Source organism: Sinohyriopsis cumingii, unplaced genomic scaffold, assembly GCF_028554795.1.
Source record: "Sinohyriopsis cumingii isolate HCF-2022 unplaced genomic scaffold, ASM2855479v2 utg000721l, whole genome shotgun sequence".
Taxonomy (NCBI): domain Eukaryota; kingdom Metazoa; phylum Mollusca; class Bivalvia; order Unionida; family Unionidae; genus Sinohyriopsis; species Sinohyriopsis cumingii.
This window is the reverse complement of record NW_028315926.1, coordinates 11,937-38,750: the sequence shown is the minus strand read 5'-3', so window position 1 is coordinate 38,750 and position 26,814 is coordinate 11,937. Positions and strand designations below refer to the sequence as shown.

The 26,814-nt window shown below is 34.3% G+C and overlaps 1 protein-coding gene across 1 annotated transcript; it reads right to left on the bottom strand.

Moving 5' to 3' along the window:
* Positions 1-2,160: 2,160 nt before the first annotated feature.
* LOC149773261 (uncharacterized) lies at positions 2,161-26,071 on the bottom strand. Its single transcript, XM_089946539.1, has 4 exons — positions 26,019-26,071; positions 18,710-18,812; positions 8,961-10,067; positions 2,161-7,862 (listed from the first exon to the last, which is right to left on the bottom strand). The coding sequence occupies exons 1-4, from the start codon at positions 26,046-26,048 to the stop codon at positions 7,240-7,242; spliced, it is 1,863 nt and encodes a 620-aa protein (XP_089802665.1). The 5' UTR covers positions 26,049-26,071; the 3' UTR covers positions 2,161-7,239.
* Positions 26,072-26,814: the final 743 nt, after the last annotated feature.

Below are 26,814 nucleotides of genomic sequence, written 5' to 3'. Positions count from 1 at the left end.
GTGCTTTTAATAAAATTGTAACTTCTTTTTTCTTGCAATCTAAATATTTGTAATGATGTGTTATTGTCAAAAGGTAAAATGTGCTTAGTGTTGTAACATCTAAAACTATTAATTAGCAAGGGACTAAAGTAAAAAGTGGACAGAAATTACTGCCATATTACAATGCTGTTAGAAACAACAGAATAGTTGTAAAAGATGTATTTTGCACAAAGTTGTAGAACCAGCGCTCGTACTGTTACCACATATTCTACTTAAATAATTATATCGTTGTTTCTGTATATTCCTATCAGTATTTTCTCAATGGTAGTAATTTTCTGATCTGATGTTCATTTCTTGTGCAATTTTTCACATCAAGAATTCTCACCGTATCATTAAAAAACAATGTAATCTGCACCAAATTGAGCTGCTTGATTTTTTTAACCCCCAAAATCACTCAAGCTATGAGTTATTGCATTAAAGTCTCCCATTAAATAAGATTTGAAGTAGCCACGATAGTAGTTTGGGATGCAACTGTACCAATTTCACCTTTGGTATATCCAAAACTTGAATGTGATGGAGGAACATTATGAGCTCCAGAAGAAATCAATTTTTGAACCTGTTCATTAACTATGAATCAAGTATCCGAGTCCAACTGAACTGCTTGAAATTTTTTAATTCTTTTGACAACATCATAATTAGCTGTCAAATATGGAGTAAGCCTATAGTCTTTATGCCATCCCAACCAAGACCCCACCACAACCATGTGACCATGCCCAATGATATCACAGTAATACTCGCTATACAACTAGAGATGACATCGATTCGAGAATTTTGATTTCAGTAGAGCTGTAACAGAGTGGAACAGTAAGAAAGAGTGACAGATATTTAAGTGTTAGGGAGATATTTAACAATTGTTATTTCCACCACTTCCTCACTGGAGATCACACACACACAAAACTTGGAGTACATCCTAAAATCCTGTTAGCATCCCTGCAGAGGAGATAACTTGACTATTCAGTTTTATTGGTCTCTGGTTATCCGATGGTATTTCTGTTACTTGAACATTATCTTACAGTGAGTCGATTCAGCATGGTCGAAAAAGGCTTACAACCATCGAGAGTTGTTCAAGGACTCACATCACTACAGATGTGAAAAAATGAGAACCATACTATAAATCAGTGAAGATAAAATAGAGTATATATGTGTTTGACTGTCCCTGATTGATTGATATTGAAAGTAAGTTTTAGCATAAGCAATCTTTTGACAGCTTGTCTTACTTGTAACTGAAAAAAGTGAGGGACATTGTTTTAGTAACATAATTTCCATCCCTTTACAGACCTGAGTTTGGACGACTCATTACTGAAATCAGCAGCTGACTCTTTGGTGCAGTATTGAAAGCACACATTTCAAATTTGTTTTGATCCAGAAAATGGTGGGGCTGTTATGTTTTTTTCTTCTTCACAAAAGCTGTCGTCATAGATGTGTCTATACTGATATAATAATAATATAATATCGTGGTGTTTGCACAAATTTACAGTGGGAACTGAATTAGTGCAGAGTCCTGAACTCTTGAGTTTTGTGCAGAAATATGGAATCCAAGCAGAAAACATCCAGAAATATAGAGGTTTTCAATCTTGGATTTAGTCTCCCCATTGTGTTTCACACTGATATGCATATTCACAGAACATTTGTATAGTAATTAGTAGGAAAAGTGAGAAATTTAGATACATATGATAAACAAGACAAACAGTATGTGGGGGGAGAAGATCATAAGAGCAGGCTAGAATGGAGAAGTAAAAAAAACAACAATGAGTAGAAGTGTGCCTCTTTTTTATGTGTGCAACATTATTTTCTTAGCTTCAGTAAGAAATTCCATCAAAAGGAAGACAATAATGGGTGTACAGTTAACTAAACCAATATGAATTGAGCTACTTAAAAGCTGTATCAAATTGATTTTATCCTTCTGGTCTGTTTCTGTCCATTCTGGTGATATGTCCACTGAATCAGTATGGTCGGAAAAAAATACTTGGCAACTTTAAAAAATTAAAAAACTTTTGGCAGATTATGATTCTACCCTACTTCTGCCTGAGAGAGTGTGAATAATTTTATTTCTTGGTTTGTTGATTGTGGTTGTTGCTCAATTCAAATTCATCATTGAAAAAACATTGATGCATTCTCATACATTGTTACAAATATTTATTACAGATGCATATCATCAGATATTGGTGAATATAGCTTGAATAAGTTATAACAGTTCTAGTTGGAACAATGAACATTGTTAAGAGAAAATCTAAGTGAGCTAAATGTAAACCTTTCGGCAGTGAGTGATGCAGGATTGCTCAAGACTTTTCCATCTCGCATGCTCACCATGAAAAATTAATTTGCACCTACTGATGATGACTTTTAGGTAACTGTCAGAAAGGCATAACTGACGATATTCGACGATATTCTAAGGTCTACAAAAATTAATTTAGTCAAAAGTTATAAACTCGTACAGCTGTGGCAAAAATGACTGAATATTACCTTTGCTGCTGTGGCCAAGTTTGATTAGTTGGTTGATTCAGTGTGGTTTGATTTTGGGTTTTTTTGGTGATTTCTTTTACAATATATTAGGTGGAGGAAGAACCCCGAAAGACCACCAACCTAAATTGGTTGATCTGTGACACAAACTCACTCTGTGAGATGTTTAAGTGATGTAAAAGCAAGCACCTTAGTACACTTGGGCACAAAGAGCCTCTGTTGATTTGATGTTTATCTCCAACAGCTGTAGTCATTTAGACATGAGATCTCCGGGGTTTTAGTAGATCATTATGGCCTTTACACCATTTTCAGATGAAGAGAATCTATATATGGCAGCCAGTTTTACTACTGAAGAAAATCCAAGTCCTTTTGAGACACCATTTATGTAGAATCACTGACCTTCCACAAGTAACTGGTAACATTCTCATTTACATATTGGAGGCAAGTAATCACATGACAAGCATCTTGTTCCACTGCCATGGAAGCCCCTCAGATCTGTATCACAAGACAAGCATCTTATACCACTCTGCCATGAAAGCCCCTCAGGCCATAGCTATAAGTCTCATATGAACGACTAGAAGTGGGAGATAGAACCTGTGACAACTGGATTGAAAGTGCATAACGTTACTGCTAGGCCATCAGTGATGATTATGATGCTGTTGACATTACAGTTAACTGCAATGACATTGATTTTATGAGTGCTCTGGGAAAAACGATTCTTTGACTTTCATCCATTTTTTTAAATCTATGATATACAAATGTTTGACTTGCTATATTTTTTAATAACTTTATATTAGTCTTGCAACAAGGCGTAAAAATAAGACATCGGTAACTGAAAAAGATGTTCTTGCAAGAAATTATGTATATAAAAGTAGACGAATATGCAACATCACTTCCACAGGCATCATTGTTTTTATTCTGACAAATCATATAAGTTTACCAAAACATTTATTGGAAGAAAATAATAATCATGAATCATAGAATCTGACCACATATTTAAAGGAATACAAGATTTAACTATTATTCCAATCAAAAGCAGCATGACTGAGAACAAAGAAAAATAGCAAGACATATTGATCACTTTAGGAAACACAGAGTTTAATAAGGATAAAAATTCATGATTTCTGTATTAGAATAGAAATATTTATTATAAAATCTGTACTCATGGATGTTAAATTAGTAGGTATTAAGGGACTGATCACTGACATCTTCAAATAATAAGCCACCATGAGACATACTTGGCTGACAGAAAAACAAAGAAAAGGACAAAAGACTGATTATAATGAATGAATACAAATAAAAATATGCAGTAGATTATATGATGTATATGAATTCAGTAGATTACCTCCAGCCAGCTGTCATTTAAATCACTTCTGTCCCCATATTAAAATCTCTTCTACTGCCCACTAACCCATAGCCAGAAATTATGTTAAAAAATGTATTTCTGTAGGGGGCAGTGTTTCTCGAATAAAACACACCTGATGGTGGATCATAATTTTTTTAAATTGCTTCTGTTGTGGGTTGGTTGAATTTGAAAGTGCCTTCCCCCCGGGGGATAAATGTTTTACTGGAACAGCCCTTATTAATATATATATATATTAAATTAAACTGATTTCTTGTCCGTGTTTAATATAAAATATAATTTATTTCTGCAAATATATTGTTTTCCAATTTAATGATATATCTTGTTGAAAATATCAACCAGGTTAGATAAACAATTGAGCTTGCTGCATATTAAAAGAAAATTCTTCAAGTGATTGTACATTGAATTGGCTATTTTGTCAATAACATGGATTTTAATCATAAAATAACTATTGGTCGTATTTAAACTGTTTATATTCCTAAAAATACAAATATTTAAATCTACAGGTAAAACAATTTTAAATAATACAAAAACTTGTCCTTACAAATACACATAACCAGTATATTATCAAAGTCATCCCATACAATGTTTACTATAGAACTAATTCAATCACTTTCCACAGTATTAGGACTTAGTATGATATAGCTCTTATATATTACAAAATTAATAAATAAACCCAGATCAACAATGTTTTCAAGTGTTATGGGTACAAAATGATCAGACAATTTCCTTGTATAAATGTGAATTAAACATGCATGAACCAATGTGGTTTCATCGACAAATGCAAATTCTTCATCTTTTGTGAATTTATTTACAATTGCAAGGAAAGAAGGAGTGCATTTGCAGTCATTCATCAAACAGCAGCACAGTGGATAAACTTTAACATAGAGCATATATGGAAGACTGAATAAAGAATTCCATCTAGTAAAATAGGCATTGCTGATTGCAAAGTTATTTACAGACTAACTTAATACAGCAAGGTATTTGATGTCAAGTACTTGTAAATGCTATTTACTGACTGCACCATCAAATATAGTTTCAGTAACTCTTGTAATATTAACTTCTGGCATTAAGTTTTCGAAAGAATTGTCATATATTTGTTTCAATGTAATCTGCTGCCACATGAAAAAAATTGTCAGTTATTTACTTACTAAATACAAATTTTAAAAACATATACAAAAATTGTTTTTCGTTGAGAGAGAGAGAGAGAAATGCATCCATTCTGCCAACATTCTATAAAGAATTGAGCGTTGTGAATTGTGCTTGTTTAAAAAGAAATCAGATCAAACCATGGAAGATGAAATGTGATTTTCCCCGACAGAGACTTTATTCGGTATCAATTATTTAAAGGCAGTTACTTCCCCTGTTTACGGACAGCAGACTTTTTTTACGAACTCTAAATATACACACAAGATATTTGAGTCGCAAGAATACAAATCAAAAAATTGCAGCCTCGCGTTAACAAATTAGGAGCAATTTTCAATGTTGAACCGTCACAATGTAACACGTCAATTCTGTAAATTTCATTGCTCACTGAAGCAATATTTGTGCAGTAACCGATCCTGTAACCCGAGAGATAATTTGAAGTCACGGAGTTAGCATGTTGGTGAGTAAACTCAAGACTGTGTTCTATTTTACCAGTTTTCGGGACTGTAGATTGGCGGTAGAGTTCTGTTTCCCTTTTACGATTTAAATATGTCAAAAAATGACTTTGTAATGTTGCTTCAACCAGTGACTGAGATGACGACTCTGAAGATCATTATTATGTACTGCTGCGCTTGCCACACTGCAGTAATCGATGCAGTGCTGTCAATTATCGACAACTGGATTATGATGTTATACAATTAAACACTCTTGTGAATCTCATTTCAGTTATTCTTCGAGTATTTCTATCCTCTCGCATATCAGATTCAACAATTGTTCACAGGTTTTTACATTTAATTATTTTCATTCTTTAAGAAGATGTCAGTTATTTTAATTCAAAATATCTTAAGGTACCTAATCAGTTTCATCGGATTATCTTTTGTTGTTGTTTAAAGCCCTGAAGTGCCATTCGTTTGACATGTGCCTTTCAAAATATGTGGTAAAACTAAAATTTAGGAGCTCATTAAAGGAGGATCTTGAATAACATTTATTTTTGGACTTGATAAGTGATTTTGGAACTAAAAATTAAATGCTTTATCAAAGAGCTAAATACTCGGGTTTTTTCCTGGTTACATAGTACATGTTGCTGTAATCCATTTCAGTGGATGATACCTGAATCACACCAGAAGCGGATGAGAATGCATACTTTTATTCGGAGGGTTTTGTTTACAAGAGGTGGTTCAGAGTAATTCAAATGGCAAACATTCTTGTTTTCACCTAATAGTTTATCATTTTGACAGATGAGAGAGGGCACCTAACCATTTGACACCAGCCTCCCCAAAATGGATTTCTTCATGGAATTAAATTAGTAGCATTTCTAATGCTATACAGAACAAAAGCATATACAGTTTCCACACACAGATTCATATGTTCTTATATTTGTATCTGATTAAATATTAAATGCGTTGATGACTTCATTATTTTCTTTCAATGGGACAGTAAGATCTCATACTAATTAATGTTCACCATATATTAATTTTAATATTTAATATTACATACTTAAGTTCCCGAAACATTGTAATGCGTTCTAGGTAAATTAGGTATGTGTATAAATATTGAATATGATAAGTAATTTATTTATATTAAGACAATTGTTTGAGAATCTATTAAATGTGCAGTTATGTTACTGAAAATCAAAAGTAATTAGAGAGTAATTATTTATTTAAATTATTTATTGGAATTACTAAAATGCCAATTGACATTGGATTAACAAATAACGTTGGAATGTTGTGAATTCATTGAAAGACATTATGGACTGCATGATTGGTATATCGTGACATTGAAAACTACTGGTCTATACATCAGGGCAAAATTCTTTATTGCTGTTTCAACATTCAACTTTATACAAATTCATTCATAATTTTATATATTCTTGTAATAAGAAATGTACCATTATTTGGAATTTATCTCACAATACTGTAAGTATCTTTTGAATGTATGTTTATTTTGTATTCGAGGGCAATAAATAAAATGTGTGTTGAATTTTGTTTAAACTGTTGGTTTCAATTACTTTCGGTAACATACTTTAAGAATTCGAGTTGCAACAATTATGGTTGTGGTTGAAAAACACTTATAAGCCAGCATATTCAGTAATATATGTAGTGCAGAGTCAAACAGATCAAGGCTTGTTTACAATATGTATCAAAGATGAAATACCTAATCACTAACTTCAATTTGAAAATGAAACTATCGAATATACTGAACGACAAGATAATGACTTTATCATTTCTAACTCACTTTGGTTCTTTTAAATTGTTTAAACTTTCTTTAATCTCATTTATGTCTTTTTCTATGATATCCACTCTGCCTATTTTTGTTTCTAAAATACCCATTCTACTACTGATGCTTTGTTCTAAACTGCTCATTTTCTCTGATAATGATTTACAGACTTCAATTAGGATGGAATGTGGTTGACTTTCTGTAATTTCTGACGGTTCACTAGGAGGAAACACTTTGAGCCTGTTGTTTTCTAATCCAAGCTTATTAAAAATGGCTTTGATAGGAGTGACAACACATGTGCCTAATGCAGTGCTTCCACCAACGACCATTCCAACAGCACATATATTTCGAACGTTTCCACCTACACAAAGGAAGACTAATGCTCCCGAGTCACCGTTGGCTGCAAAAACATGATGAAGTGTATTAGATTTTACTTCCAATTGTCTAAACATGATTGGAAAGCAATAATTGCTGTCCATTGCCACTTGTCGAACACAACTCTCACTATTATTGAGATAGCCCAATGTTAAACCTGTGACACATCCGAATTTGATCACCAGCGAGTCCTCTGTATTGATCTCAGTCTCATCTAGAATTGTTCCAGTAGTGAAGACCAGGGGATCTTCCTTTGTTAGACCTATAATTATAGATAATGAAAACGTGATTGTGTTGGTGATATATGAAAAGCGAACCTGATCTCGCCACATTTCAATTACAGCACTATACCCACCACTCCAATAGAGTATAATACAGTTCTCATCTGAAATTCGTGATTAAAAAATCGAAAGACTCTATCATCGTTAAAACCTGTATCATAAATTATGACGAATGCATTTAATTGTTAGCCACCTGCATTAAGCATGAGTAGTTTACTCTATGTTATACGTAGCTATTATATTTATTTTAGATTGATCTATATTCCGTTAAAATCCGAAGCAACCCTGTAAATAAACATTGCAATACAACATCATTCATAAAGATTTTACTCTGTTCAAACTAAAGCTTGAAAAAAGTGATTGATGGGAAGCCGAATAAAAGAATGAATGTAAAGTACAAGAACAAAAGCTTGAAGTCAAATCTTGAATGAAGCGTTCGACGGAGATCTGAATACAAGAATGAGTGTATAGCACTGAAGAAAAACATAAACCAACTTAGGATAGTATTGACGGACAGCATCATATTGGATTATTGGATAGCAATAAAATAAAACCTTGATGTCAACTCTTGAATGAAGGAATTAATGGTCGGTTCGATGACAGGATGATTGGATACTACTACAAGAAATCCTTTAGTCAATCCTGACTGAAGGCATGATTGGAAAGCGTGATTAAGTGATAATTAGAAATCATGCAAATAAGAATATTAAGCATGTTAGTTCATATTCAAGTTGTAGAGCCCTTTATCGATAATAATCTAATCCAACTTTCAAGAAATTATTGTCTTAATTTGTGATAACGTCTTTATTGGACCAAGATCTAATATTATCAGTGCCTATGATAATGCTTCTTGCATTAAATGACTGACAAAAACGGAAGGGTACATTTAAAGCAAAAATATGGTGACAATTAAAATAAATACACCATATATCTTATAATAAGTTCTACAAAGTTCAATGGTAACTCTAAGCAAGACTGATAAAAACAAAAATAATATAAATTGTTATTATCCGGTCACTTATATTATGACTGGCAGAGGAGGGCAATGATTTAGCGCATTTTTATGAATGTCTCTTTACCGCTAAAAAAATCTTTAAAATCACCATCAGGAAACCTTCCTGTTTCTGGTATTCTTTCTTCATCTGTAATTTGTATGATAGCTGCATCCACAGACGGTATTTCAATGTTCCCTTCTTCCAAGGCTATAATCTTTACTTTTCCAAAAGGTTTATGGCCCATTGATTGTATAGGCTGGTGCATTGGTATTATTAGCTCTCCTTCTTCAAGACTGGAATTAATTCTCTTTCCCTCACCACTGCTTTTGACGTAGGTTTTAATCCCAGAATCCACTAGCACAACATGAGCAGCTGTTAGGCAACCAACTTTTTTATCAGGTAGTTCTAAAAATCCACCTAAAGTACCAATCTTACAGTTATTGCTTTTCTTACATTCATCTGCCCGACATATACACCGGCTTATACAGCAACCCATACGTAGTTTTTGGTGGTATTCTAATGCTTTGTGGTCTGCAAATAATGTGAATTCTCCTTCCCTAACATCAGTAACTATATCATCAATAATATTTGGTAACTTATTTTCTCCTACCGGTATGATTCCCTTCACAGGAACATAGAAAACAATACACGTGTCCTTTTCAACTTCTAATTTCTTTCTCGCGTAACCACGTGCTTTAACACAACATGCTCTAATTATACTCAGGTTACTATGTTCCCTCATAAGATGTTCAGAATGCGTAGCAATGCAGTTATTTACATGAGGGACGTCCTCAGATCTGACACTTGTACTACCACACAGTTCTAAAATACTTTTTTCTTCATTGTTATGCATATAGTTATACCGAGTGATAATTTTGTAATGGTTAAAAGGTTCTTTGATCTTCCCATTAACCAATGTGCATTTCTGGTTTTTGAGAGTCACTACAAATACAGGAGTACCAGGTTCCTCTGGTCGATATCCGCACCAGACGCCAACAGCATCAGAAATTTGCTCCCGAAGCAGCTTGGACATTTCAGTTAGGGCCCTCTTGACACCTTGACAATATCCATATAGTCTTACTGCTTCCTCCATGGTGTTTGGTTTTGGTATCTTTTGATTTCTTATTATTTCTTCTACCTTCTGATCATCATTTCTTACCGTCTCTAAAAATTCATCTTGATCCTGCAGGTCTGAAACGACAAAGTACAACAAGGACATTTTGAAGATACACACGTGTATTTGCAGATAGGCCTAAGAAATGTAGAGATCTATGAAAGAAAAGCACATCTCTTGCGCTTTTAATTCAATTCAAAATATGTTTACCTATATATTCTTCATTCTAAAAACAGATAGCACATCAACTGGTCTAATACAATCTATGCACGAAGCAATAATACAGCAAATTTAAATAAGGCAAATATTTAGATAGAAGAGAATTATATGGAATTCCTTTATTTCCATGAGTATTAGTATTTATGTTTTTTGAGTGACACAAATGTCTGCTCAGATATGTGGACCGTGCTAAGGGGTCTGACGGTTTCCAAGTAATAACAATTGTTTATTGGGTTTTAAAATTCTCAACCACGAAAGCCTGGCAAATTAGTACCCTAATACAGAATTTGTGATTATATCCTCAGAGATGTATTATCTAAACCTGATTGGGCGAATGGGAACTACATCGATTAAGAAATACTTTTCTGTCTCCTCCAAGCTCTATTTACATCCAAATCATGGTCTGATAAGAAATGTCAGCACAAGAAAATTGTCATGAATTGCAAATTTTCAAGAGTTAAGGACAACGTTCGACTATCGAAACTATCTGCATAGTATCCATCCGCGATATAACACACCATGAAAAACGTTCGCTTGATTGAAAACTGTGTTGGGTTGTTACCAACGTGTATTCCAATGACTTTGTCACGTCCAACAATTTACAATTAATAGAAAAGAGATTTATTGCTGATTCTGTAACTCTTTGAGGAAAGTAATACATTGTTTAACATTTAATTTATAAAAGATAACCAATCAGTAGAGTAATTCAGGTTCATGGGATACACATCATTATTTCATGCCAACAATATTATTTTCATTGATTTCAAATTGTATTTTTTCCATAAAAGAAACATGCTTCATTGCTAAATTAATGCTTTGTTTAAACCACAAAATCCACAAGTAATTAGAATCCAATAAAATATAGTGTTACGTGTCTAAGCTCTTTCACACAATAACAAGAAAAGAGTGAAGACAACAAGCTTTGTAAAATTTAACAAATAACTTTTTTCCCTAGAAAAACAAGGTAAGAATGAGAAAAGCAACTTACGGTTTTATGAATCTGATTCAAACATAAACCAAGAATTAATAAAATAGAAGTCATAGTAACAAATATTCCTAACAAAGCTGTGTTCAAATCCCAATGAAATCCGAATTGGAAGGCGATAATGTATGTTGTGATCAACGTCGTACTCATGTGCCAACAGTTCTTTGTTGAATCACAGGAAATAATATTCCAGTAGTTTGAATGCTGTGCAAATTGTTATAACTGTCCTTGTCCAAGAATTAATTTAAAGCACAAGTATTTCCAGGGAAAAATAACCTATTGGAATGCAAATGAGTTGAAGAAAACAAAATAAGTTGCCCAAAAAACTGGTCACAACATAAAACACCTGGACGTCTCCACTGTTAAGGCAAGTAACGACTATTATTTCTCAACACATAAATAATAAATCTAGCTACGACACAAAACAGTTGCCCGGATGTGGGTTAATCCTCTGGAAAAAAAAAAACATTTATACATGTTATTTGTAATGTACTCCAAGTATGGGCTCGATTCGCTTTATGAATCTTATTCTGAGAAAGAATAAAAGTAAAAATAAAAAAAAAAATTGTTTATTTCACTCTTACTGAGTCTGAATCAAGGTCAGGAACTAGGTCAGCATTAGACACAGAGCTTTTGTTATTAGTTGGTTAAGAAAAACAGTAAGATCAAATAGAATTAAACTGAATTTCTGAACAATGTCAAATCCAGTAAATACAGTTAGATTACAATATCATGTAATGGAATTTAAAACAATTAAACTAAAAAACAAACAAGTAAATTTAATCAAATATAAATTAAACCAAATATACATAAAACTTCACCCCATAATGACAAATAAACATTTTCATAAAAAGACTTCTTTTTTCCATTAATTAGATATGACATTTTATTTATTTTAAAAAGTAACACAAGAACAGTTATGAATTATGCACAGTATGCATAAAATATACATGGGAAAGTGTATCTGCTATTACATTTTCTTTTCCCTTGATGTTCCTGATGTCAGTATTATATTCCTTTAAAAAGAAACTCAACCATAGTAGTCTTTGATTTTTATTTTTCATCTTGCCAATGAAAGTAAGGGGTTGTGATCACTAAACACAATACTCGAAAAAGTAGCTAAACTAATGTACACTTAAATATGTGGTAATGCCAATATCAAAGCCAAACATTCCTTCTCCATTGCTGAATAGTGTCTTTGGTGCTTATTTAATGTCTTAGAAAAATAACACACTGTATGATCAAGACCATTTTCATCGTCTTGAATCAATACTGCTCCAACTCCAACATCACTTGCATCAACAGCCAGTTTAAATGATTGGCTGAAATTTGGAACTGTAAGAACTGGCGCTCTTTTAAGTATGGCTTTCAACTTGGCAAAAGCCTCCTGACCTTTTGTGAGTCAACAGAAACTTGCTTTTCTAGCTTAATAAATTTGTCAGAGGTTCAGCAATTATGGAAAAATTGGTAGAAATTTTCGATACTATCCAACCATACCTAAATATCTCATCAGTTGCGTTTTACTAAATGGCACAGGGATTTCAGAGATAGCCTTGCCCTTAGGATCTATAGGTTTAACTTGTCCATGTCCCACGATATGTCCTAGAAATGTAACACAAGCACATCTTCATCAGCAGAACTCACTTTTGGCCAAACTTGCATCAGTGAGTCTGTCAAAGAAGTTCCGAATTGTTCCTATCCCGTATTTCATGGAATGTTTCGTACATGAAAAAATAATTATTAATTTCAGTGTACAAACATTTATATGTGAAATAAATGATTATCATTTTGTGGTAATGTCCGTGGACGAAATATCAAGAGCTCATGCTGAGACGAGGTCTACGGAACATACGACACTCGACTATCTAACCTACAAAACGTATGTACAAATCTGGTCTCATTCTGCTTCCAAATCAAGAATATGATTGCTGTTATGAGAGAGAGAGAGAGAGAGAGAGAGAGAGAGAGAGAGAGAGAGAGAGAGAGAGAGAGAGAGAATAATCATAATTGTTCAATTACATGTCAGTTGTATTATTCCGTATGTAAACACTGCAGGAGCACCATTATTTTCAATTGGCAATTAACACCTGGATAAATAAATCCGTTTGGTTGTAATTTTGAGATCCATTGTCAATAGGCCACATGTTTATGCAGACGCAATAAACCTGCTAATTAAATGTGATTGACCTTTAGCTTGGTCTTTTCCAGTAAATACTGGATTGAAGATTTACCTCAACAGATCAAATTAAGGAGGTGCTATGTAGAGAAATTATTCTCCCTATGGGTGTTGCAAATGTGTACGGGAAGCCCATTAGCTCAAGAACAGAAGGCCTAGGAATACAAACTCCTAATTAAGCTGAGTTCGAATCCCAATGAAATCCAAAGTGGAATGCGATGACGTATGATGTGGTCAGCGTTGTACTGTTGTTTCAACAGTTCTTTGTTGAATCACAGAAAATGTTCCAGTGTTTGAATGCTGTGCACATTTCGGTTACTGTCCTTGTCCAAGAATTAATTTAGAGCATAAGTATTTCCAGGGAAAAAAAAACAATCTCTTGGAATACAAACAATTTGATGAAAACAAAATGATTAGCCCAAAAATTTGGTCACAACATAAAACACGTGGATATCTCCAGTGTTCAGGCACATGATGACCATTATTTCTCAACATATCAATAATAAATCTAGCTATGACGAAAAAAAGATGCCCGAATGTGGGTCAATCATCTGGAAAAAACCCGACTGATGCATGATATTTGTCAAGTATTCCAAGTATGGCCTTGATTTCATTTTACAAATCTTACTCTGAGAAATAAGTTCTTTATTTCAACTATCACTGATTCAGAATTAATGTCAGGAACTATGTAAGCATTATATACAAAATTCCCATTATTAGTTGTTCATGAAAAACAGTCAGGTCAAACAGAACTGAACTCAATTTCTGGACAATGTCATTTCCAGTAAAGAAAGTTACTTTACAATATCACGTGCAGGAATTTTAAAAAATTAAAACGAACAAACAAACAATTATATTAAATCAAATATATATATTAAATCAAATATACATAACACATAGAGAATTCTCCTTTTAAAACTATCTATAACATATGTAAAATTCTGTGTAGTCGAGCTAGGGAGAATTGAATTGTCATCAGCATATACATCTGTGGTTGAAACCAGTGCTCCACATAAAGAGGCTGGTGAAATGCACTATATTAATGCCAAGATTCCTCAAGTGAGTAATACGTTACACCATTCATGGACCGGCATCTTTTGAAGATTCCTGAACTCATTTTGACCATTACAGCTGCTTTATTTTAATGTTTTAATCAAAACATAAAATACTCTGAGGCCAGGACAATAGAAACGCAATCTTGATCTTGCTATAATTCTATTAACAAAGGCTATATATTAGTTTCAGTTTCTTGTACAAACAAAACCAATATTGAGGGCAAGTACGTTACGCAAGTGTAATAAATGGTCTAAACTAAATCATATGCCCAGAATATCTCTGTAGGACGTGTTCTGTAAAAACAATTCGTCTGTTGTTAGTGGAATGCGTGGAGAAATCAAGAGTCACAAGAAGGGACTGACACTCGACTGTCCAAAAGGGAATTCCAGGAATTCAATAGTCGATCATTTCTTCCTTTTAAGTCCTGAAATCGTTTCTGATATTCTTCAGCGATAACACGATTTTCAAATTAGCTGTCAAGGTGCATGCATATGATGTATAAATTAGAACTGTTTTATTTAGAACCAAATATGTACTCTAATATGAATATTGACGCAAATCCCTTGTTGATAGAGTCCTCGATGTTGGAAGAAGCAGAGACAGAAATAATTTCATGATGTAAATAATAGCCGTTCGGTTGCATATTTAGGGCTTGTTTGCAACATTTTCACGTAGATCAACTAGACATCAACTGAACTATTCTAATGAAAATCCAGGGTCGAAAGGACTTTCAATTTAGGACGAGTAAAAATAACAAAAGTTTAAAGATGGCCAACGTACATGCCAGAACATGCGAGCAGCACCATTTTTTATTTAGACCAGCATGAAATTATAAGAAGTGATTTTCCACTTGTGAGCAACAATAGTAACACGATTTTCGAGATGGTTTCCATGGTAGCCTTATTATGTATTATATTAGAAACCATTTTACTTTGGCCTTAAGACCAACTAGACAGGGACCCCAATGACCGAGTGGTCTAAAGTGCTCAACGTTCCGGATCACTGCCGTCTCACCTCTGTCTGCGTGGGTTCAAGTCTCAGCTCGGTTAACGTGGGAATGTGAGAAAGCTTGCCAACATAGCCATATCGCTAGAAGCTGTACACTTTATGGATAAGGTGGGGCCCCGAGTGGCCGAGTGTTCTAAAGAGCTTACTATTCCGGATCACTGCCATCTCACCTCTGTCTGCGTGGGTTCGAGTCCAAATCTCGGCTAGCGTGGGTACGTGGGAAGGCCTGCCAGTAGCTTCTCGTGGTGTGGTGGGTCTTACCGGGGTTTTCCCGGGTTCTTCCTCCACCAGTTATACTGGCTGCGATGTATAGCCTATCTTGTGACGAAAATGGCGTTAAAATCTAAAACAACAAAAACCAACCAGACATTGTAAGTTCTTTGGTGCTATTATCAACAATATAGATGTAGTGATGATAAAAGGTTCAAGTTCAAATGTGTCTTGGTGATTTTAGGAGACAGATTGGCATCATTTTTATTTATGATTGACTAATCAATAAAATGAATAATAAAATCCTCATGGTCCAGTGAGAAGATGAAGATTGATCGTTCACAAATAATAGCATGAGTAAGAAGCCAAGTTTTTAATACAATTTTGTACACAAACTGTTTCTTATACTGTTTAATACCAATTGTGTTAACAAATGGAGAATTTTAGATGCTGTCTGTTTAAGAGGGAAGTTTTCCAAAGGAATTTTATTGTAATGTATGCTATGTTTACCGATACAATGTCAATTTGATAATGCAGACCGAAGTAAAATATTCCCTCAGTTGTTTAAGTTTGTTTAATTATGGCATCTGCATAATAATGGTACCTCTGACAAGAGTAATCAATTTTTAATTTCTATTTTTTTAATGAATGGGGATCGCCCCTATTTTCTCATACAAGGTTAACCAGATCTCATCTGTGATATTTAATTAGGTTTTTTCTATCTAACATATGAAGCTGTACTTAAAATTATAAAATGACCATTTGACCAGGTGTTCATGATATGAGATGTATATGCCAGAATTATTGCAATTGTAAGTAAAAAAACCCGCTGCATTTTCATTTTAAATATTGTAATGCTATAATCAGATAGGCATGTTTTTTCAAATAATCATGGCAAATGATGAGCATCTACTTTTAATTGATAGTACCTTATCATTCAATATGCTTCAAGCAAGCCAGTATCATTAATTTACAGCAAGCATAAGTAACATTAGCTTACAGCAAGCTAATATCATTAACTTACAGCAAGCTAGTATCATTAACTTACAACAATTGTGAACAGATGATGCAAGGTATATACCTCAAGATATGAACATACAAAATAGCCACAATTAGCGCATAAAAATGACCAAATTCCATAACGCAATCACACTGAAGTAAAAAAGGCAATTGTTTATCCATCGTAGTGTGATAACGTTTTCTTACTAACTGAAATAAAACTGAAATAATGCTAAGATCTCACAATAACATAATCTTGAACATATGCTTAAAGTGTCTACCAAAACCAACCAACTGATAAAAAGACCCATGAAGCAATGCACATATGTAGGATTGGAGACATATTGTATGTACGACTGAAACCATTTTCAAAAACTACCAACTAGGCGTGATAAGACCATTTTTCGATGAAAACCCCATTCTAATATAGGCATCTAGCGTTAGAGTAACAACATTTTCATAATGTCTGGGTGCGAGCAATTTGCGTTATTTCATTTAAGGACCAACTACACATCACAAGAACTGATTAACACTTCATGTAAAAATGGACTACAATTTAAGAGGAAAATCATTAAAGGTATTTGCATCAATCATTTTAAGATTATGTACACGCCACAATAACACTTCTAATGAAAACGCACTGTCAAAATCACTCACCGTTTACCAGGGGTACCTCTAGCAATATTTGCAAGATGGACACCATGGTGGTCATATAAATTTTCCGATCAAACCTGTCTCAATTAAGGATCCGCATGACATAAGGAGTCTTATGAGAAACGACAATCCCTTTTAACTAAGTAACAATACAAAGACAGCTGCCATGCTGGACATGTTATATATCAGATGCACATCATTTCCATACAGGACGCACTGAAACAAGAGGAACTTTTCTTGCTAAAACACATGAACCACATAACCCGTGAACGAGAAGTAGTCATAATAACATTGTTCAGATGGAAATCATGGCGGTCACATATGTCATCAGCCTGTCACCAGTATTATATACAAGGAAATAGGAAAAATAATGAGTCTTTCATTGAAAGCTCATGTCCAGAAATTCATTCATAAAAATGGCGCAGTAATAATATATTCAACATGACAAGTATATGTCTGTATTGCCTGAATGGACCATTTTCATTATGAATTATCCATACATCATAAAATGTCTTTCAGTGAATACCACATGCTGATATAGTCATCCGTTCAAGAATTATTATAAAAAATTCAATGAAGGTTGTCGTGGTAACCATATTGGAAGGAGGCTCGATATCATTTTCATTTACAACAAATACCGGGTATACATCTTCAGCGACTATACGCCTGACATACAATGATGATGAATGCAAACACCGTGCCGAAACTTAGACAATGTCTTGTACCAGTCAAGCTTCAAAACCGATTGGATTGAATGTAATAATAATAATATTATTCAAAACTTTCCAAGCTAGCGACACAGAATTGAGACAAATTTAGTCATGCTCTGATCATCATCACTCCGTATACTACAATTGGTTTAAATCCATTAATTAAGGAAGTTGTTTTGTACAAACGAAAGTGGGGACATATAACAATGAGAGGAAATAATTCTGTGAAACAGTGGCACAGATATTCGCAGTCACTCTCAGCCACGACTCATCACTATCTAGCAAAAAGCAAATTTCGGTCACACCTTGATGTTAATTTGGGAAGGATGACTGCATAAAGATGATTGGTCTGATAATCATGAGTTATATATATATATATATATATATATATATATATATATATATATATATATATATATATATATATATATATATATATATATATATATATATATGTATATATATCTCCATAATGCCATTGGCTGCTTGTATAAAAATCAACTAAGATCTAGTCAAGTTCATTCAACTATGGTTAAAATCCATGAAACTATTGAAGCTATAGTGTGATAATGAAAGCATCTGTGATGGTTGGAATAGCAGAAATTTGGAAAGACAAACGAAAGGACACGCCCAACTTAGAAGCCACATGTTTCTACAGCTAACAAAGGGAAATAAAATTTTAAAAAATCTAGAAAGGTTTACTTGGTGCTTTCATCTTCTTTGGAGCAAAGGCAAGTTCATCTGTAGGCCCCAATGTTTCTTCTCTTTTAAATTGTCTTTTCACTGTTAAGTTTTCCTGTTTCACCTACAAATAATATAGACCTTAATAGCATTAGACAATATTTTAACTTTACTAGATTCAATGGTCATATGAAGAAATAATCATAATTAACCATTCATCATATGCTAATCATAGTAATTGATTCATTAATCAGCGTGGGTAACTATATGCAGCTCAAGGAATTGTTTACAGATACCATTTTTCTCAAAAAGCTGATTGTTGATTGTTGATATAATGAACTGGGTATCAAAGATATGTGCAATATTACAATATGGTCCATCAGTTTAAATCATTCTAAAAAATGTGTGAATGGGGGCTGATAATCAATTCCAAGATAGTCAAAATGGAGGAGTTAGATTTAATCATTTCCTACACGGGCCCCAAGTGGCCGAGTGGTCTAAAACGCTCACCGTCATCTCACCTCTGTCTGCGTGGCTTCGAGTCTCGAATTCGGCTCATGTGGTTATGTGACAAAGCTTGCCAGTAGCTTCTTGTGAGTCGATGGTTCTTTCCGGGGTTTTCCCGGGTTCTTCCTGCACAATTTATACTGGCCGCCATGTATAGCTTATCGTGTGTCGAAAAATGGCGTTAACCCCTACAACGACAACAACAGCAACAACCTAAAGCCTAGACGAAACTTGCATGGATACAGACTATTCCCCCGCCACACAATCAGTAGAAGATCGACATGGCAACTGTTAAATGCTTATTTTGCACAATAATATGTTGAAAAGAATGCACCGTCCATAATTTGAAGGGAATAAAAATAAAATATGAAAACGGACAATGTATGTGTTGTGTTTTGGATTTTTAATGTAGCTGTGACAATTTTGCAGTCATACAGCAAATATGTCTGCAGTATGGCAGCTTATAGTGATGTCTAGCAATGGGTCATCATGCTGCAGACATGCAGCATGATGTCCCACCCAGTCACATTATCCTGACATCAAGTCGACTAGTCCTAACGCTAACCTCAAAATGGTGAGCGCCTAGCTGTAAGTACCATTTTTATAAGTCTTCGGTTTGACTCGGTCCGGGATTGAACCCACGACCTCCCGTATCTGAGGCGGACACTCTAACCTCTAAGCCACCCGAGCGGTCAAAAACATCGACATGGCAACTGTCACATGTTTATTTGCACATTAAGATGATGAAAAGTATGCACCGTCGATGATTTGAAGGGAATGCAAATAAAATATGAACCAGACAATGAAAACATACTTAAAATGCATGTGCCTAAAATATGGGTAGGAAGCCCCCAGCCTTAGCTTTAGTGTGCTTGTTTTGGAGCCTCTATTGCGAAATTAAAGTTAACAAATTTAAATTTTACGGTTGGTTTGTCCACAAATAATGTTATAATCCTGTTATTATTTAAACCCTCGATTTATCTTTATTTCAGTCACTGAGCTGGCTGATATGTATTAAATCAAATAAATATGTTCCTGACTTGGCATTATTTCGTTGCCTATTGCCCACACCATCCCTAAAATAAGGTCATATTCCTATATTATCAAACGTAATGCAAAGAAAATCCAAACATTTTAAGGAGCCTGACTTACATAGTGTAACAGTGTTTACCTGACATAAACAGGGGTGTTCATTTATTCAACACCATATCATGCTTTCAGGTTATTTTCACTCATGACTTCCATTTTTATTTATCATGATTAGGCAGCTTGGATTAGTCACAATAATGCAGCCAATCACATGCAAGGTAAATTCATCAGCATGTATGGATCTAGCTCATTATTGCAAAGGATCTGAGATCTTTAAGACGTAAGCAAATATTCCACATTTGATCAAAATTGGATTAGTAATACGGCATACAGAATGGGAGCAGGGTCATCCAATCGGATGAAATATCACATGTCTTGCTCAATACTTCGTCACAATTTTGATCATAAATCCCATATTTAAAGTCTGACCACAATGGGATAAACAATATGAACTACAGAGCAATATCAAGGATATACATTTATGGACGGATAATTTATGCAGTCCAATAATAGGGTTGTACAGGTCCATACCATAGTTGTACATGCCCATACCATGGTTATACAGGTCTATAGGATGGTAGTAATGGAAGCACAGCAACTCGTTTAGTGACATTATTCAAGGAAATCCATCAACACAAGTGCTGTAAAATGCACATGATAAACATGACCCAGTTTTTATAGACTTCTTCGTAGATAACTGACGTTTCGCACAGAAATAATTTATCTCCATGAGCGAGCAATCTTAACAGTCTAACTTCAGTATGTATAATCAATAATAATGCAGAAAGCATTTTTGAATTTTGTTTTAGTCACAGCATCATTGACCATTTAAATTCAATATCAAAATAATAATTTCCTGAACCAAACATAAGCCACCCAGAAGGATTCCAGTCACTGATAATCAACTCAAGGAACCAGTTTCGTCCTTTGATTTGTCACTTTAATCTTAGTGGTCTTTCCACCAAAAGTACTAGTCATTCCTACTATTTGGTAGCGTGGTGGATAACTCAATCTATCATGCAGAAAATGGTCATGCTTCTTTCAAAAGCTGAGTGGCCTTCAAAGATCAGTGCTTAGGTGTAGTTGCATTCATAACTTTATATACATATATATCCAAAGCCTGATTGAAATGTATTGCAATCTTTCACCAAACAAAATGCGTGTTAAAACATTCAATCAGAGAGGGCTGAATCTCTTCTAATCAGAAGAGATCGGTTTTATCCTATCGCCAGAAATAAATAGACGCAACAGGATTCGTATGCAGCTAATCATTGCGACATAGTTTGAATAAAACTCAAACTATGAAGACCATGTATTCGGGTGAAACAATAAAGTCTATATATTGGGGTGCTTCTGATGTTGATGCATAGAGTGATGAAATTACAAATATGAATGTAATAATTCCAGGAGAGGATAACTTTAATTTAGATTTAGCAGATTGTTTTCTTTTGCTCAAGATTTTTTGCAAGCGATAGTAGTACTACCTTCACCGTCTTCTCATCATTACCTTTGGCGGATGACTTTAGAAAGAGACTCACAAAAATAATTGAACCTTTTCAGCAAAGGCAGAAAGAAACAGAACAAGTAGCAGGAGGGAAAGGAAGAGGCCGTAATTGTGGAAAGGGCATGAGACAATTAAAAGATCCTGATACAGAGTCAACTAGTTTGTCTCAATATTTAAAAGTCTTCTTTTAAATTTCTTGTAAAGACACCATACTTATTGGATTGCCAGATCAAATCAAAGTTGGATCCATTTTCCCCATGATTGAATGACGTGTTGGTGCGTGTTTAAGTCACTTATGTTTGCACCCACATTTATTACCTAACTCTCTCCCACAAATGTATTGGGGTACAAGCATCATTGTATTCAGCTAACTGAACTGGTTGCACATCACATGGTTCAGTCTATAACACGGTCAAGTTCTATATCTACAATGTTATAGCAGAATCACACTGTATCATGCATATCATACAAATAAGTGGTAGCAGAACAAACATGAGGGGGAGGAGGAAACGACCATAGTTCAATATTACATAACAATTTAATATCCATCTCGCTCTTGTCCTGCTCCATTCTGTTAGACCCTTTTGAAATCAAATTCTTTAAAAGATCTTGCCTCTGGTTCAATATGCATTAATCTGTTGACAGTTTCTGAGCTTAAGATGTTGCTTACCTCTGAATGAATATTGTTCTATACTGTGAAGAGTCTGATTTCTAAAGGGCCATATACATGGTTATCTTAGCCAGGTGAAGCAAGTTTGTAAACTTTTTCTTATGGTAGTTGAGTAAAATTTTCCATAGATCGAAGGTATTGTATTTGGATACTTCTGCTCCAAAGCAAGATTCTTCACTAACACAAGTTTTGCCGCTGCTTAACTTTCTTGAATTAGCAACCTGCTGACTACAATGCCATATTTAAGTTACCATATTGCTGTATCAGGATTTTAAGTCAATGATGCCATAGTCTAAATGTTCAAACATAGGTATTATGATGAAATAAATAGATTTACTTCTTAAATTCATTTTTAGATTCTTATTTAATAGATTTATTGTAATCTTACAGCCAGGGCTATACAGTTTTGTAGCACATGATCAAATATGCCTAAATTGTGACAAGAACAAACATTAAAAGTGCAAACTACTTTTAAATTGTCCATATTTCAATTTGGCAGTCAACTTTTCCTACATTTATTTTCTAAGTACCTTCGAAATGCAGAGCTAACCATCAATCTGTATTTTTTTTACCATCCTTTATGTACATCGGACTCGTATTTTGGCGCGATTTCGGGATAAAATTCACTCACTGGTATCTCCATTAACACTTTTCCAGCTCTAACAATCTGATATATTTCCCAACGTTAAAAATAAATTGCCTTTATCACTATGATCAGCCAGTATTTGCCAAAGGAATTCATCATCTAAAGATGAATGATGTTGGGACTCGGTCATTTTCGGTCTTCTTGAGAGGATATATTATAAATACACATTTGTAAAACTTCTTTGATGCAATGTTCAAGCTATGACATAATGATTTTTACAGGGCCCAATGTGCCAATGCAATTTCGTTTAACAACCATTCATGTCACGCCGAAGTAACTGAATGTAAAAATAGTTCCTAAAAGATACACGTTGCGAGAAATGCTAACATATTTATACTGGTTTGACTAGGCTTAGGACAAGAAATTTAAGGGTGAACAGCTGAATAAAACGGTACACTGCGAAGAGTACATTTTCATCTGAGTGACTTGAAACTAATTCATGGGAGTTCTTGTGCATGACTGCGTTTCAAGTGTGCAAATGATTACCACGTTTTAGTGAATTACACAAATGCACATCCTGTGAGCATCTCTGTCTAGTGTACGTAGCAGTGTAAGTAGTTGGCAAAACCATTTCAATTAGAAGCGCAAATCAATTTCATAATTGATTTTTACATGGGGCGGGTAAAATGTGCAAGGGTCAGGAACGAAAACCAGAGTTCATCAGCCGACCAGACACACATTTGTTTTGGCCTTATGGACCTGAAATCAATAGGATTTCATCTTACCCTAAACACAAGCCATCTACAAAATTTGGTAATTGTAACTGGTGTGTAATCAATTAATATTTGTTTACTAACAAGACTGTGCTAGATTCGAGAAGGGATGAGCAGGTAGGCACACATACAGAAAGACACAAAGACTGCTGTATACCTGCATTATGAAAGGATGTATAGAGAAACAAAGTTGAATGCAACGGTTCCTACACAAGTGGAGTAATGCTACACAATGGGAAATATTCAAGACAACGTTTCAAAAATAAGAACAGTTAAAAGTCTATATCATCTTCATGACGAAGGAGGGAGGGATGTAATCACAGTGATATTGTTACATCTTCATACATACCAACCCCTGACGAGGAAAAACAAGTAATTCAAGTGGACAAAAAGAATAATCTGAGCAGATAAAGAGTCATCCACATATAACAGGACTAAAATTCAATGAGTATATGTACAAAATGATTCATGTATCCCTTAGGACTTTTAACATAAATTAATGCTTCATGTTTTCATATTGAACACTTTCATTTTTAAAAAGCAACAGACTCTCATAATTGCATTTCAAAACACTTTGTACCAGGTGAGACTATAAATGTTTTGCGCACGAGTAGAGCACTAAGTGATGGGTTGCAGAGCCTGGATCTGGATTCAGCTTTACTTTTGTTAATGCTGAACAATCTCTAACATTCAGCATTACAATGGTAAAGAACTAATATTCCTTTTTTAACCTGACAAAGAAGAAGAAATTTATATCTTCCAGTTATTGGGCCTTTCAGCTGGGAAATAAGATGAAAAAAATCAACTCTCTCCGCATGAAGTACATCGTCATGAAGAGTGCCAACTTGATACTTCCTGAGTTCTCCTTATAATGTCTCATCAGCCTTTCCTGCAGCATGGAACATCATATGACAGAGACAACCTGATATGAACAATGACGGATACATTTTTCAAACTATAGAATGCAACTCATTTATAAATTCCAGTCATGACAGATGCAGCATCAGCTGAAAACCCCATACAGTTCTGCCAAATAAAAAATTGTATTCTCCAGGGGAATCTACTGTTAACTTTGGTATTGAAAGAAGAACACACTGACTTTGCCCTTTTTGTTATCAAAGTCTGACACAGACTGTGTACCACTTTTTGTCTTCATAATCACTACCCATGTCTGTTGCAATAAGAAATGGCCAAATTTTCATGATTTCTGTAATTTTAAGTGAAGTATCTTCTGCTAAACACCAAACAATATTAGATGATTTTGTTCTTGCATATGCATATTTTCAGGACACATCTGTTTGAACAAAGGACCAATGCAGTCTTCTACGGCTAGAGGTAGTCCTTGTTCTATTAAGAACTCGGTACATAACGCATTTACATTTATAAAATTAGTTTAGTTCTGCTGTAGAAAAGAGGTTACCTTAGTATAGGAGTTAGTAAAACAGCTAAGTCAATGTTGAATTGTTTTATCACCATGACCAATATTAAAATCCTTTCCACACATCCTGCAAGGGGCATTAAGCTGCCCTACAATGGAATCCTGTAATATGGAATTCATGTATTCATTTCTGAATGGCCTTTACTTCTTTTTAATCCATCTGTGAAACTTTTTGAAAAACATTTTTGTTTTTTGTTCTAACATATACATTGACTAGAATAAATCCGAATAGACTTTTAGCGCCATATACCTACAGATAGAAGCTGTACCAGACATGAATTTGAACCAATAATCTGCGATAAAAGTTTAAAAATTAGAAAACCAGTCTGTTTTCTCCTAAGTAAGCCACACAGCTGACATAGATATATACAAAAGTCAAACCTTTTAAAGAACAACCAACCTGTTTTTTGGAAATAGGGCAGCTGCTATAAGAAGAACATAATACTGTTAGGAAAGTGCATTTAACTCTACGGACAAGCGTACTCTTATGTTGTAGTTGCACAGAAGCCATCTTTTCTGTCTGTGGGATTAATGGGATGTTAATAAAAATGGGAAAACAATTTATTAATTTTTTGGACGGTGATATATTTAAAACGCGTAATTAGATCACATTTATGCGTAAGGCATAATTTAGTGTAAACAAGCTTAATGATTACGCCAAAAGACAAATGGTTGGCATGCATGCATCTTTCCCAAAGACACTTGGTCAGCATTGTATTTTTGTTTCCACAGTGTCCCACAAGCAAGACCTTAAATGTTATACCTTTTTCTTTCTATCCTCCCTGTCCATCATGGTATTGTCCTCAACATAAAAGGCAGGACCTAAAATAAAATGATGACAATGTTATATACTGCATGACACACTAGCCGAAGGGATTTGATTGTAAAGTATGCTAAGTTTCCCGATAGAATGTTAATTGGATAATGCATACTGAATTAAAATACTCCCTCAGTTGTTTAAGTTTGTTTAATTATGGCATCTGCGGCATAGTAATGGTACATCGGATAAGAGTAACCAACTTTTAATTTGCATTGTTTACTACAGCCCATCCATGATATTTAATTGGGTTTATTCTATCTAACATATCAAGCTGTATTTAAAATTATACAACGACCATTTGACCAGGTGTTCATGATATGAGGTGTATATCCTAGTATTATTGTAATCGTAAGTAAAGAAATCTACTGCATTGCAATTTTAATATTGTAATGCAATAATCAGATAGACATATTTTTCAAATAATCATGCCTAAATCATGAGCAACCACGAGCTTGTCTCGACACATTGCATCTAATTTTAATTGATAGTATCTTATCATTCAATATGCTTGAAGCAAGCTAGTATCATTAACTTACTGCCAGCCAGTATCAAAAACTTACAGCAAGCTAGTGTCATTAACTTACAGCAAGCTAATATCAATAACTTACAGCAAGCTAGTATCATTAACATACAGCAAGCTAGTATCATTACCTTACAGCAATCTAGTATCATTAACTTATAACAAGCTAGTATCATTGACTTACAGCAAGCTAGTGTCATTAACTTAACAGCAATCGTG

Coding starts and splice junctions, on each gene's coding strand:
- LOC149773261 (XM_089946539.1), bottom strand. CDS start 26,048: ATGATGGACAGGGAGGATAGAAAGAAAAAG. Junction 10,068..18,709: donor AAAGAAGATGAAAGCACCAA/GTAAACCTTTCT, acceptor TTGTCGTTTCAG/ACCTGCAGGATCAAGATGAA. Junction 7,863..8,960: donor TTTTAAAGATTTTTTTAGCG/GTAAAGAGACAT, acceptor CTATAATTATAG/GTCTAACAAAGGAAGATCCC.